The sequence below is a fragment of the Chiloscyllium punctatum genome, chromosome 33 (genome assembly GCF_047496795.1).
Source record: "Chiloscyllium punctatum isolate Juve2018m chromosome 33, sChiPun1.3, whole genome shotgun sequence".
Taxonomy (NCBI): domain Eukaryota; kingdom Metazoa; phylum Chordata; class Chondrichthyes; order Orectolobiformes; family Hemiscylliidae; genus Chiloscyllium; species Chiloscyllium punctatum.
The window spans coordinates 7,110,142-7,123,344 of record NC_092771.1 but is presented as its reverse complement, the minus strand read 5'-3'; the positions used below and the strand labels follow the sequence as shown (position 1 = coordinate 7,123,344).

The 13,203-nt window shown below is 41.0% G+C and overlaps 1 protein-coding gene across 6 annotated transcripts in view; it reads right to left on the bottom strand.

Moving 5' to 3' along the window:
* Positions 1 to 13,203, bottom strand: part of myo9aa (myosin IXAa) — a 365,642-nt gene that overhangs the window by 191,710 nt on the left and 160,729 nt on the right. For all 6 annotated transcript variants that reach the window (XM_072552871.1, XM_072552873.1, XM_072552876.1 and 3 more), the window contains exons 3-4: positions 3,532 to 3,626; positions 212 to 274 (exon numbers count right to left, since the gene is read on the bottom strand). In XM_072552871.1, coding sequence (XP_072408972.1) covers positions 212 to 274; positions 3,532 to 3,626 — 158 coding nt within the window. The remainder of the gene's footprint in view (positions 1 to 211; positions 275 to 3,531; positions 3,627 to 13,203) is intronic.

Genomic DNA, 13,203 nt, shown 5'->3' with positions numbered 1-13,203 from the left:
AATGTAACTTTTAATATGATTTTTAATTTGCCAAATTTAAAATTAAAATACTAGAAAGCTACTTTATCCTACAGTCCAAGCTAGAGCTGTCATTTATAGAAACACATTTTTTTTGTATGTTTGTTCTCTGGAGGATGAACCCTACTTTCTGAATTTCTGGTAATATTCACGTCATGTCAAATTGACTCATTGTATAGTTTGCACCTCTTACCGTTCATTATGCTCCTGGTAGACCAGCCGCGACTTCTCCAGCAGGTACTTTTCAACATAAGCTCTACAAAAGCAAAATTCTGTTATTAGTTAGATCAATAAAAAGCCTTCTTAGAAATCAACCACTGAACATTCATGCCTGTCTGTCCATACAGCCAGGGTACATATATCCGATCCAAAGACGTGCAGGTCAGGTGAACTGGCCGTGCCAAATTGCCCATCGTGTTAGGTGCCGGAAAACCAAATTTATCCATCTGCTCAAATGTTGTTGCATCCATTCTAGTTGTCCATTGTCAACCATGGTTAGCTCATTTCAAGTTGTGGCACTGTTCTTCTCTTAGAGTCATAGAGATGTACAGCATGGAAACAGACCCATCGGTCCAACTTGTCCATGCTGACCAGATATCTCAACCCAATCTAGTCCCACCTGCCAGTATCCGGCCCATATCCCTCCAAACCCTTCCTATTCATATACCCATCCAAATGCCTCTTAAATGTTGTAACTGTACCAGTCTCCACCACATCCTCTGGCAGCTCATTCCATATACGTACCACCCTCTGCATGAAAAAAGTTGCCCTTTAGGTCTCTTTTATATCTTTCCCCTCTCATCTTAAACCTATACCCTCTCATTCTCGACTCCCTGACCCCAGGGAAAAGACTTTGTCTATTTACCCTATCCATGCCCCTCATAATTTGTAAATCTCTATAAGGTCACCCCTCAGCATCCGATGCGCCAGAGAAAACACCCCCAGCCTGTTCAGCCTCTCCCTATAGCTCAAATCCTCCAACCCTAACAACATCCTTGTAAATCTTTTCTGAACCCTTTCAAATTTCACAACACCCTTCCAAAAGGAAGGAGACCAGAATTGCATGCAATATTCCAACAATGGCTTAACCAATGTCCTGTACAGCCACAACATGACCTCCCAACTCCTGTACTCAATACTCAGACCAATACAGGAAAGCAAAACAAATGCCTTCTTTACTATCCTATCTACCTGCGACTCCATTTTCAAGAAGCTAGGAACCTGCACTCCAAGGTCTCTTTGTTCAGCAACACTCCCTAGGGCCTTACCATTAAGTGTATAACTCCTGCTAAGATTTTCTTTCCCAAAATGCAGCACCTCGCATTTATCAGAATTAAACTCCATCTGTCACTTCTCAGCCCATTGGCCCATCTGGTACAGATCCTGTTGTAATCTGAGGTAACCCTCTTCTCTTCTATCAGATCAGAGCCAAAACTATTCACCAATCCCAAGTATCCACAAATAACAAAGAAAATCAAATTGTTTTCTCCACTCGTTACCTCTTTACACACTCACATTTCTTGCAAATGTCATCTAAAAAAACATGGACTTTTTGGTCTAAAGCATATGCATCATCACCATTGCCTCCTCTGACATGTCTGACCATTAGGTGTTAGCTATGAATTAGAAGCAGCACTATGTTCTGAGGAAAAAACATTAAGAGGTCAAGGGGCTTGATCAGAAAGGCTAGGCTGTTTTTTCTCTCTACAAGAGTGAGGAAGTATGCCACTATTAGCAATATTGTCTTTGGATGAGATGTTAAATAGAAGCCCTATCTGCTCCCTAAATAATAGGGCAAAAGATACCGTAATAAAATTTCTGAAAAGAGCAGGGGAGTTCTCCCTGGTGTCTTGCCCAATATTTATCCTTCAGTCAATATGAGTAAAACATTCACCTGTTCATTATCACATTGCTACACACAAATTGACTGCCACACTACAAAGTTTCATTTGCAGTACAAATATAATTAATTAGCTGTAAAGGTCTTTCTATTAAGTTGTGTATGGAATCACAAATGAAATTTCTTTAATCATCCACACCCACTCAGTCCTTGACTCCTATCTCCTTATATGATTTTTATCCAACAGTTCATTATAATTTTCTTTCTCTGTCATTCCCATTTAATGTTCCACTTAGTTCACTCACTTGAGACAGAAAGACCACTGAGTTCTAAAAGGTCTTCAAGGATAGATGGTCAAATTGCTTCTTTGCTTAAACTGCGACCTGCAGTGCTTTCCAAAGCCTGCCAAACACTCTACCTCCTTCTTCAGTAGGTATGAACTATCACTTGGCATTATGATGACATAACTAAACATCAAGCTTCTACATACGTGCAGACAATGGAGTCATACAAAACACAAAGGAAGATGGCTATGGTTGCTCAAAGTCAATCACTCCACCACAGGACATCACTGTAAGAGTTCCTAGGCCCAGCCATCTTTAGCTGCTTTATCAAAGACACACTCTCCATTACAAAGTCAACAGTCAGTTGAAGTTTCAGCAATCACAATTTCTCAGGCACTGAAGTATTTGTGTCCAAACGAAACAGGAACTGGACGCTCTGACGTGACCTGATGAGCAATAACAAGTACCAAGTAAACATCTCAAACAAGTGAGAACCTGACCACTGCCCCTTCAAATCCACTGACATTATCACTGAATCTCCCACTATCATCATCCTGGGGCTTACCATAGACAAGAAACTAAACTGAACCATCTGTATAAATACTGAGACTACAAGAGCAGAGCAGAGCCTGGAGATTTTTAAGGCACAAAATTCATCTACCAACTTCACAGTCTGTCCACCAACTACAATGTGGGATATGCCAGTGTTGGACTGGGGTGGACAAAGTTAAAAATCTCACAACACGAGGTTATAGTCCAACAAGTTTATTTGGAAGCACCAGCTCTCAGAGCGCTGCTCCCAAGGTAGTGCTTCCAAACAAATCTGTTGGACTATAACCTGGTGTATGATCTTTAACTTGGTCCACCAACTACAAGGCACAGGTCAGAGGTGTAATGAAGTACAAAGTTTGGGAGAAGATTTGTAGCTCGGGTGCTCGTTGTTGTGGTTCTGTTCGTCGAGCTAGGAATTTGTGTTGCAATTTGTGTAGACAGGGGACGAAACGTTTGCAACACAAATTCCCAGCTCGTGTAATGAAGTAGTCTTTATTTGCTTGAGTGAGAGCAGGTCCAAAAACGATTCGCTGACAACATCAACAGGGGAATTTCAAATGGCTAAATAGTTGAGTACTGTTGCGTTTCAAAAGGTAGCAATTCCATTCATCCACCCACAGTCTCATACCTCGTCACCTCCTCTCTGCAAATATCATTGTGCACTTATTTTATATTTAACTTATAATAATTATATCACTAATAATGCTTCAACAAACTTAGCTGATAAAATAGAAACCTATTTATAGTGGGAGGAGATTCAAAAATATTGAATGATTTCTCTTTTCATCACTCTTTTTAAACAAACAGTAATCTAGCCATATGCCTTACATTACTCACCCTCGTACAGTGCCAGTCTCCTGGTAGTTCACTTGAATGAATTTACCAAAACGGCTCGAGTTGTTATTATGAGCTGTCTTTGCATTCCCAAAAGCCTGTTGATGAAACAAAAATAGTCAGAAACTCTGCAAAGTGAAGGCTCCTTGCTCTTCATTTCAATTATCGCCAAAGATGTTGAGGCATGTCAAGAGCTTTCAAAACCTGGAAACTGGATTTGAGTAATAAAAAGAATCTGCAAAGAAAAAAAGCATGTAACGACTGTGGAGTGCATATTGTTTCAAACCACTTATTTTATACTCAACTGAACATTCATTGCTTAATGATTTTTTCCATCTCACACATAAATGAGCTCCATTATTTTGGGAAACATACTCACAGATATGGGTAATCTTTTAATATCTTGCCCATATTGTCTGACTTCGCTTTTCAATCTGGTCAGTGCATATGAACAAGATATCATAATAGAAAAGGTCTTGAAGTCTTTATGGTAAATCTCAGCAGTGCAAACAACTTTCAATAAGTGGGTTTCAATCTGACAAAAACACAACAAAAAGTAAATCATACAATCCCCACAGTTCCAAAGCATACCATTCAGCCCATCGAGTCTGGATCGACCCTTCAAAGAGCACCCTACCTGTCGTCCCGTATCCCCCCACCCCAGTCGAAACATAACACTCAGCGACACAGCATAGTTTTAGCTCCTTCACCTTTATTCCGGGCCTTGGAGGGAGAGAGAATGATAGCCCATGTGCACAGAGACACAGTTCACGGTCTTCTCTGGAACAACAGTTTCTCAATGAACTATATAGTCGTTTTATAGGGAAGAGTATCTAGATAAGGCTACATACATATTAACTGGGTGACCATTACAGCCAACGAGTATCAATGGCAGAGACCAAGCCCTTTACTGTTATACAATTAATGTTCTTAACCTTGTTAACTAGATTTACACAATGGATACTTTTCCCCTCGTTAGCTGACCTTGCATACTGAATGCTTCCAGTATTATTAAACGACTCTAAATAATGATTGTTTTTCCACCTTGTTAACCCATTACCCTTGCCTCCAACACCCCATTGTTAACTACAAGTTCTTATCCAATCTGAGTCATGCTCAGCTGAACCTCGTTTCACAAAACTCAGAACTCAATTCCTTTCCAGCCTGCTTATACCCGATACACATTCTCATACCCAGACCCCCTACTCTATCCTCATAATTCTGCATTTACCATAGCTAATACACATAGCCTGCAAATTCCTGGACACTACAGGATAATTTATTGTGGCCAATCCACTTAAACTGCACATCTTTGGAAAATTACACAGACATGGAGAGATCATGCAAACTCCACATAAACATAGTTAAAAATCTCACAACACCAGGTTATAGTCCAACAGGTTTAAATTGGAAGCACACTAGCTTTCGGAGCGACGCTCCTTCATCAGGTGATTGTGACAATCACCTGATGAAGAAGCATCGCTCCGAAAGCTAGTGTGCTTCCAATTAACCCTGTTGGACGAGAACCTGGTGTTGTGTGATTTTTAACTTTGTACACCCCAGTCAAACACCGGCATCTCTGAATCATGTCCACATAAACAAATCACCCTGGTCCAGAACTGAATCTTGGGCCAGTGGCACTGTGAGCCTGCAGTGCTAACCACTGAGCTACCATGTTGCCCTCTTTGGACCAAGAGGTGACACTATCCCACTAAATCTCATGTCCTTCCAAGACTGACCTCTGTGCATGTTTGCCAATGTGACCATTTGTCTCATGTCTTTACACTTCTCTCTCTCTCTTCCCCCCTCCCCCTCTCCTCACCACCCCCAGTACCTACCAGCTTCTCACTCATGACCACCCCAGTTTTGGGGTGTTGTGTGGCGACAACCAAGTCCTCTAGCTTTTTATTTCTAAAGAATTGGAAACTATACAATAGCAATGTCTGAGAGTCACTTAGACAGACACTGAACAGGTAGATACAGACCACATGCAGGCAGATAGTATTAGTTTCAAATGGCATCATGATTAACACAGACATGGTGGGTCAAAGGGCTAGTTCCTGTGCTAATGTGCTAAGTGACATATACTTCACCTTCTTGTCTCCCTACAAGATGGGTGAAAAACTTTATAAAAACTACAAAGCAACTAATGTTGTTTTTCAAGTGCCTAAGAAATGAGGAGCAAGCAAGTCACAGGAAGAATAGTGCCTCAGGCCTCTGACACCATTCAATAAGACTGTTGTTGATCCAAACTAGGCTCCAACTTTGCTTTCCTGTCTGTTCCCTATAATCTTCAAGCCCTTTAAAATTCAAGGCTGTGAACTTAATAAACACTATGATGGACAATGACTCACCTTTCACAGCTTTCTAAATATTCCAAAAATTCACAAGAAATTCAGAAGAAATTCCTTTTCATCCATATCTAATATGAGGGCCTCTCATCTGAAACTGTGTCGCTTAGTTCTGGATTCTCCAATGAGAAATATTATCTCAGCATTCACCCAGTTAAGCATCCTCAGAATCCTATGTTTCAATAAGGTGACCGCTCATTCTTTCAAACTTAAATGGGTATCGGTCAATCTGCTTAACCTTTCCTCATACGGTAATCCAATCATCCCAACAATCAGCCTAATGAACCTTCCCTCAACTGGTTTCCGTGCAACTTTACCCTTCCTTAAGCCACGAGTCCAAACCGCGCACAGTACACCAAATGTGGTCACCGCACCATATTATGCAGTTGAGGAGAGTCTGTCCCACTTCTATATTCCATTCTCTTGGTATCAAGGCCACATTTCAATATTCTTTCATGTATGAGAATGCCAAGGTCCATCTATATTGCAGCAGTCTCCAGCTCCTCTCCAATTAAATAATTTGTTTTTTCTGTTTTATCTACCAGTTTTCTAGATTATATTTCATCTGCCAATTTCAGATTTACCTCAAGCCTGTAGATGTCAGTAGATAGGAGTTTTCTGGAGTCACTAAACAACATTACATCCATCGAAATTTCTTTCAAATGTTGGTGCAACTCCCAAACCACAGCAATACTTTTTATGGAAGCAAAAACAAAAATCACAGAATACGATGACAACCATCATAGCTGAACAAAGAATTCAAAGCTAAAGTAGCAAAATTTGACATTTGTCCAATATAATAGGTCAATTATTCCCTATGACATAGGACTATCAATACTGATAACCTCTAATTTCAATTTTATGGCAAAATAAGACCAGCAATGGCAACAGATCAAGCTGCCACAGGAAAGATGTTATGAAACTTGAAAGGGTTCAGAAAAGATTTACAAGGATATTGCCAGGGTTGGAGGGATTGGGGTATAAGGAGAGGTTGAATAGGCTGAGGCTGTTTTCCTGGAACCTCGGAGGCTGAGAGGTGACCTTACAGAGGTTTATAAAATTATGAGGGGCCTGGATATGGTGAATGGACAAGGTCTTTTCCCAAATATAGTGGAGTCCAAAACTAGAGGGCATAGGTTTAAGATGAGAGGGGAAGATTTAAAAGGGACCTAAGGGGCAATATTTTCACACAGAAGGTGATGCAAGGATGGAATGAGATGCCAGAGGTGGAGAGGCTGGTACAATTGCAACATTTAAAAGGCATCTGGATGGGTACATGAACAGGAAGGGTTCAGAGGGACACGGGCCAAATGCTGACAAATGGGACTGTATTAATTTAGGATATCTGGTCGATATGAAGAAGTTGGTCCGAAAGGTCTGTTTCCATGTTGCACATCTCTAAGAATCCAATTTCACATAATAACAATTCAATAATATAACTGTTCAGAAATTAAACTAATGCAACTGCTCATAACCTATGAGTTCTGGATCACGTATGATGGAATCCATGGTTTCAATTTTTTTTTAAAAGACAGACCCATATCAAAAAGGGAAGCTAAGTGAGAAAACTGGCCCTTCTGATTTCTAAGGAAGCAAAGACTGAAAACGTAATTGGAATGCACAACTTCTGGGGAGACAAAGAATGAGCAAAAGATGTAGATACTGCTATTGGCTCTGTGAATTGAAGATAATATTGGTGGATTTAAATTGTCCAAACTGTCTTAAGCAGTGACGAACAGGTTCTGTCGACATATGTCATTTTCGTAGAATCTGGGTAGGTTATATATTGTGGTGAGGCAGGGATCAGGCTAAATCCCTGAAAAGCTGAAATTTTCTGAAACGCATTTTTATGAGTTTGATTACCTGTATACTGGATGGATCATCAGACTAATTCATAGGACTTATTTTACTTGTCTACATCATTTAACAGGAAATACTTAGTTTAGAACTTGACTTGACAATCAAATCATAATCATGTCCATATTACAGAGGAGGAAACACATCAAGGTAAATAAATCCCCAGGACCTGATCAGGTGTACCCTAGAACTCTGAGGGAAGCTAGAGAAGTGGTTGCTGGGCCTCTTACTGAGATATTTGTATCATTGATAGTCACAGGTGAGGTGCCAGAAGACTGGAGGTTGGCTAACATGGTGCCATTGTTTAATAAGGGTGGTAAGGACAAGCCAGGGAACTATAGACCAGTGAGCCTGACGTCAGTGCTGGTCAAGTTGTTGGAGGGAATCCTGAGGGACAGGATGCACATGTATTTGGAAAGGCAAGGACTGATTAGTGATAGCCAACATGGCTTGGTGCATGGGAAATCATGTCTCACAAACTTGATTGAGTTTTTTTGAAGAAGTAACAAAGAGGATTGATGAGGGTAGAGCAGTAGATGTGATCTGTAAGGACTTCAGTAAGGCATTTGACAAGGTTCCCCCTGGGAGACTGATTAGCAAGGTTAGGTCTCACGGAATACAGGGAGAACTAGCCATTTGGATACACAACTGGCTCAAAGGTAGAAGCAGAGGGTGGTGGTGGAGGGTTTATTTTAGACTGGAGGCCTGTGACCAGTGGAGTGCCATAAGGATTGGTGCTGGGTCCACTGCTTTTCATCATTTATATAAATGATTTGGATGCGAGCATAAGAGGTACAGTTGGTAAGTTTGGAGATGACATCAAAATTGGAGGTGCAGTGAACAGCGAAGAAGGTTACCTCAGACTACAACAGGATCTTGATCAGATGGGCCAATGGGCCAAGAAGTGGCAGATGGAGTTTAATTTAGATAAATATGAGGTGCTGCATTTTGGAAAAACAAATTTTAGCAGGGCTTATACACTTAATGGTAAGGTCCTAGAGAGTGTTGCTGAACAAAGAGACCTTGGAGTGCAGGTTCATAGCTCCTTGAAAGTGGAGTCGCAGGTAGATAGGATAGTGAAGGAGTTTGACATGCTTTCCTTTATTGGTCAGAGTATTGAGTACAGGGGTTGGGGACGTCATGTTGAGGCTATACAGGTCATTGGTTTGGCCACTGTTGGAATATTGCGTGCAGTTCTGGCCTCCTTCCTATCAGAAAGATGTTGTGAAACTTGAAGGGGTTCAGAAAAGATTTACAAAGATGTTGCTGGGGTTGGAGGATTTGAGCTACAGGGAGAGGCTGAACAGGCTGGGACTGTTTTCCCTGGAGAATCGGAGGCTGAGGGGTGACCTTATAGAGGCTTGCAAAATTATGAGGGTCATAGATAGGATAAATCGACCAAGTCTTTTCCCTGGGGTGGGGGAGTCCAGAACTAGAGGGCATAGGTTTAGGGTGAGAGGGGAAAGATATAAAAGAGACCTAAGGGGCAGCTTTTTCACGCAGACGGTGGTACGTGGATGGAAGGAGCTGCCAGAGGAAATGGTGGAGGCTGGTACAATTGCAACATTTAAAAAGCATTTGGATGGGTATATGAATAGGAAGGGTTTGGAGAGATATGGGCCAGATACTGGCAGGTGGGACTAGATTGTGTTGGGATATCTGGTCGGCATAGACGGGTTGAAGGGTCTGTTTCTATGCTGCACATCTCTATGACTTTGTAGACTCTGGGTTTTGATGTAAAGAGAATTAGCTGAGATTGTATTTTGCATTAGCTTTGATTCCTTCATGTTTTTGTGCAAATGCGTGCGCAAACAATTGTGCTGACAACTAACTTAGGACTGTTAGTAGTGCAGGCTGGCAGCGTAGTGCACCTATTTTTAAAAATTCATTCAGGGGTGCAAGCGTCACTGGCTGGGCTAGAATTAATTGCCAATCCCTAACTGCTCTAGAAAAAGTGGAAACGAGTAGCCTTCTTGAACCACTGTAGTACATTTGCTGTAGGGGGAGGTTCAAGTCCCCTGCGCAGTTTTGGGGTTCGAGTCCGCGGGCGGCAGTGGGCCCCCCCCCCGAGTCCTCTGTGCGATACTGAGGTTGAAGTCTCCTGAGCGGGTTTGATTGGGGTTCGAGTCCTCCGCGCTGTGCTGGTGTTCAAACTCTGTGTTTAAGTGAGATTGAAGCGCTCTGTATTTAATTGGGATTCACATTCTCTGGGTTTAATGGGGTTTGAGCCCTTGAGAGGAGTAAAGTGAGAAAGGGTTAAAGTCCCCTCGTGCAAAATTTGAGCCTCTGCGAGTCTTTGTTCTGAGGGGGGGAAAAGGAGTGTGGGTTGGGCTGTGGCGCCATGTGGTTCGCCACTAGGGCTATCTCTTTTTAAGTGTAATTTTAGTGAGTAGGTAAATAGGTCAATAAAAATGAAAAACACTTAAATTAAGGTTGTACTAATACTTGGGTTGAAAAAGGCAAGTTTCAACGTAAATTGTGCCATGCTGAGAGTGTTTGATGTTTAAAAATACCGGTCTGTTAAAATACTGGTTCAGAAAATCATTTTAAGTAACTGTTTTGCCATGTTTGAATCAGAATCTCAATTCAATGTGTTTTATGGGCTATGTAATGGGCCAGATTTTGTTTTTACATTGAAATTGTACAACATTATGTCCTTTTTAAAATTATCAAACTTGTAACCTTAAAACAAAATGATTGAATGCCTTGAGCCTCTGATTTGTTTGAAATTCTATAATGCCTGTTAAAAAAACATAGTTGGGTTAGTGGTCATGCTTTAGCCAAATGAGAGTACTATATTAAAATATCTTTGCTACTATGTTTTTAATGCAGAGTTTTCACAAAAAGTGTGTATTTAGAGTCTGATGTTTTGTAAAGATCTTAGAGAATTTTAAAACTTGAGGCTGAGTCGTTTAAATTCTTTCAATTATTGTTAAGACTTAATTGGCCCTCTTCATATTACAAAGTCAAAGAATGTTGATCTCGACCAAAGTTGCCACCGTAATTCCAACAGTTTTATTTGGGAACTTTCATTTGGAGAACAAATTTTAAAATTTTCAGCATTTGTTTTCCACGAATATTTGAGATTTAAATCTGAACTGTAACTGCCTCTCCAATTGCTAAAGTACAGGAAACATTTTGTTGTTTTCTTGCCATTCCAGACTTTCGAAATACTCTTCCTGCTTTCACGTTAGCCAAGTATCAATTTGTTAAAGGAAAATAATTTTTGAATAACCTGAGTGAGGTACCAGAGGGTTTGACTTTAGGACCATTGATTGTTGTTTATAATTGACTGAATTGCTTAGGCAGTACAATTTATAAGCTTATGGATTGTATAAAACTTGATAATGTCATAAATAGTGAACAGAGTAACAGACGTCAAGACGACTGAGAATGTTGAAATAGGTAGACACACTTTAGTGTAGTTGAATGCGTGACTATCATCATACTGACAACCACCTTGGCAAAGAAGGAATGAGGGGATATACAAAGATACTTCCTGCAACTAAAATCTTCTCTAGAGTTTCTCCATTCACAGGTAAAGCATGCCTTAAGACCACCACCCACCCCTCCACAACCTGATCCAATGGATTCAATCAACTCCCCAGTCATGAGCATGAAAAGTGAAGCTAACAACAGTGAAGAGGTTAGTATGCTTCATCAGTGGTCTTCCTGTGGACATTAAACCACATGAGCTTTACCTTGTTTTTAGATCATTTAAGGGATATGAAGGTTCACTGATCAAGCCAACATCAAATCAGCCAGTTGGCTTTGTTACATTTAACAGCAGAACGGGAGCAGATGCAGCAAAGAATGCTACATTCACCGAGCCTGCAGCTGCTGCACCGAATGCTCAGATGCACTGGTATCCTCCATCTGAAGGATCGCCGGAAGGATGGAGGTCTCATCAGTTTTGTGAAGATTAGATTAGATTACTTACAGTGTGGAAACAGGCCCTTCGGCCCAACAAGTCCACACCGCCCCACCGAAGCGCAACCCACCCATACCCCTACATCTACCCCTTACCTAACACTACAGGCAATTTAGCATGGCCAATTCACCTGACCTGCACATCTTTTGGACTGTGGGAGGAAACCGGAGCACCCAGAGGAAATCCACGCAGACACAGGGAGAACGTGCAAACTCCACACAGTGAGTCGCCTGAGGCGGGAAATGAACCCGGGTCTCTGGCGCTGTGAGGCAGCAGTGCTAACCACTGTGCCACCGTGCCACCCATAACTGGGCGTTTAACATTTAACTGCCCTTATCCAAGAATTCAGATTTCTCCGTGGAGTGGCGTGTAAGGACAGACTAGATTTAGTTTTCAGGTTGGACTTCACTGAAGGAAATTTGCGGAGAACTGGCTTATTTCCACTCGACTTGGAAGGGATGGAGTGGTCACTAAAGACTGTGGATTTAAGAACTTCACTGATGAATTTTTTTCCCAAGTGGGAGGATTCTTCAAACTCTAATTACTGTGACTAACTAGTATTTTTTGTTATCATCATTGCATGCTGTGTGTCAATAACTTGCTTGAATATTGGCTGTCAGAGTCTTATGAAAGCTGGTAGTGCCATCTAGGTGGTTATCATGAAATGATAAAAGGAGGGAATGAGAATGTGTTTGGGTATAAGCAGGCAGAGAAAGTGTCAAATTCTGAGTTTTGTGAAACAAGAGGTTTAACTAAGCATGACTCAGATCAGATAAGAGCTTGCAGTTAACAATGGAATGCTGAAGGCAAAGGTAATAGATAACAAGGTGGAAAAGCATTCATTATGTAGAGCCATTTAACAATATTGGAAGCATTCAGTTTTTTAAGGTCAGTTTAACAAGGTTACAAGTATTCATATGTGAAGCCAGGTAAGGTTAAGAACATTCATTCTGTAACAGCAGATGGCTAAGTCTTTGCTGATTGTAATGGTCACCCAATCAATATCTATATTGCATTATTTGGATGCTCCTCCCTGTAAAATAACCATATAATTCATAAAGAAACTGTTGTACAAGAGAGAAGACCAAGAACTCATATCCCTGTGCACATGGGCAATCGTTCTCTCTCCCTCCAGGGCCCAGAAAAAAGATGGGGGAGGCAAAATTATACAGTGTTTCTGAGCATTTTGTTTCGACTGAGGGGAGAACCGGGACAACATAGGTACACCCAGAATGCTGTTTGGGAGAATTCCAAGATTTTAATCCAGCAGCACTGAAGGAATAGTGATACATTTTCAAGTCAGGATGGTGAGCAACTTGGAGGGGATGCATGGGTGGTTTTCCCATGCATCTGCTGCCTTTGTCCTTCTTTCTTGTAATATTTGAAGATAAGTAAGATGATATCCAAGTAATTTTGGTGAATTGCTACAGTCAATTTTGTAGTATACATTTGAGTGTACTGGACGTTGCATTTATTAATTCAGTGTACACAAAAAGCATATGTAGACTGAACTGAATTCAACTCAACAAAATAGCT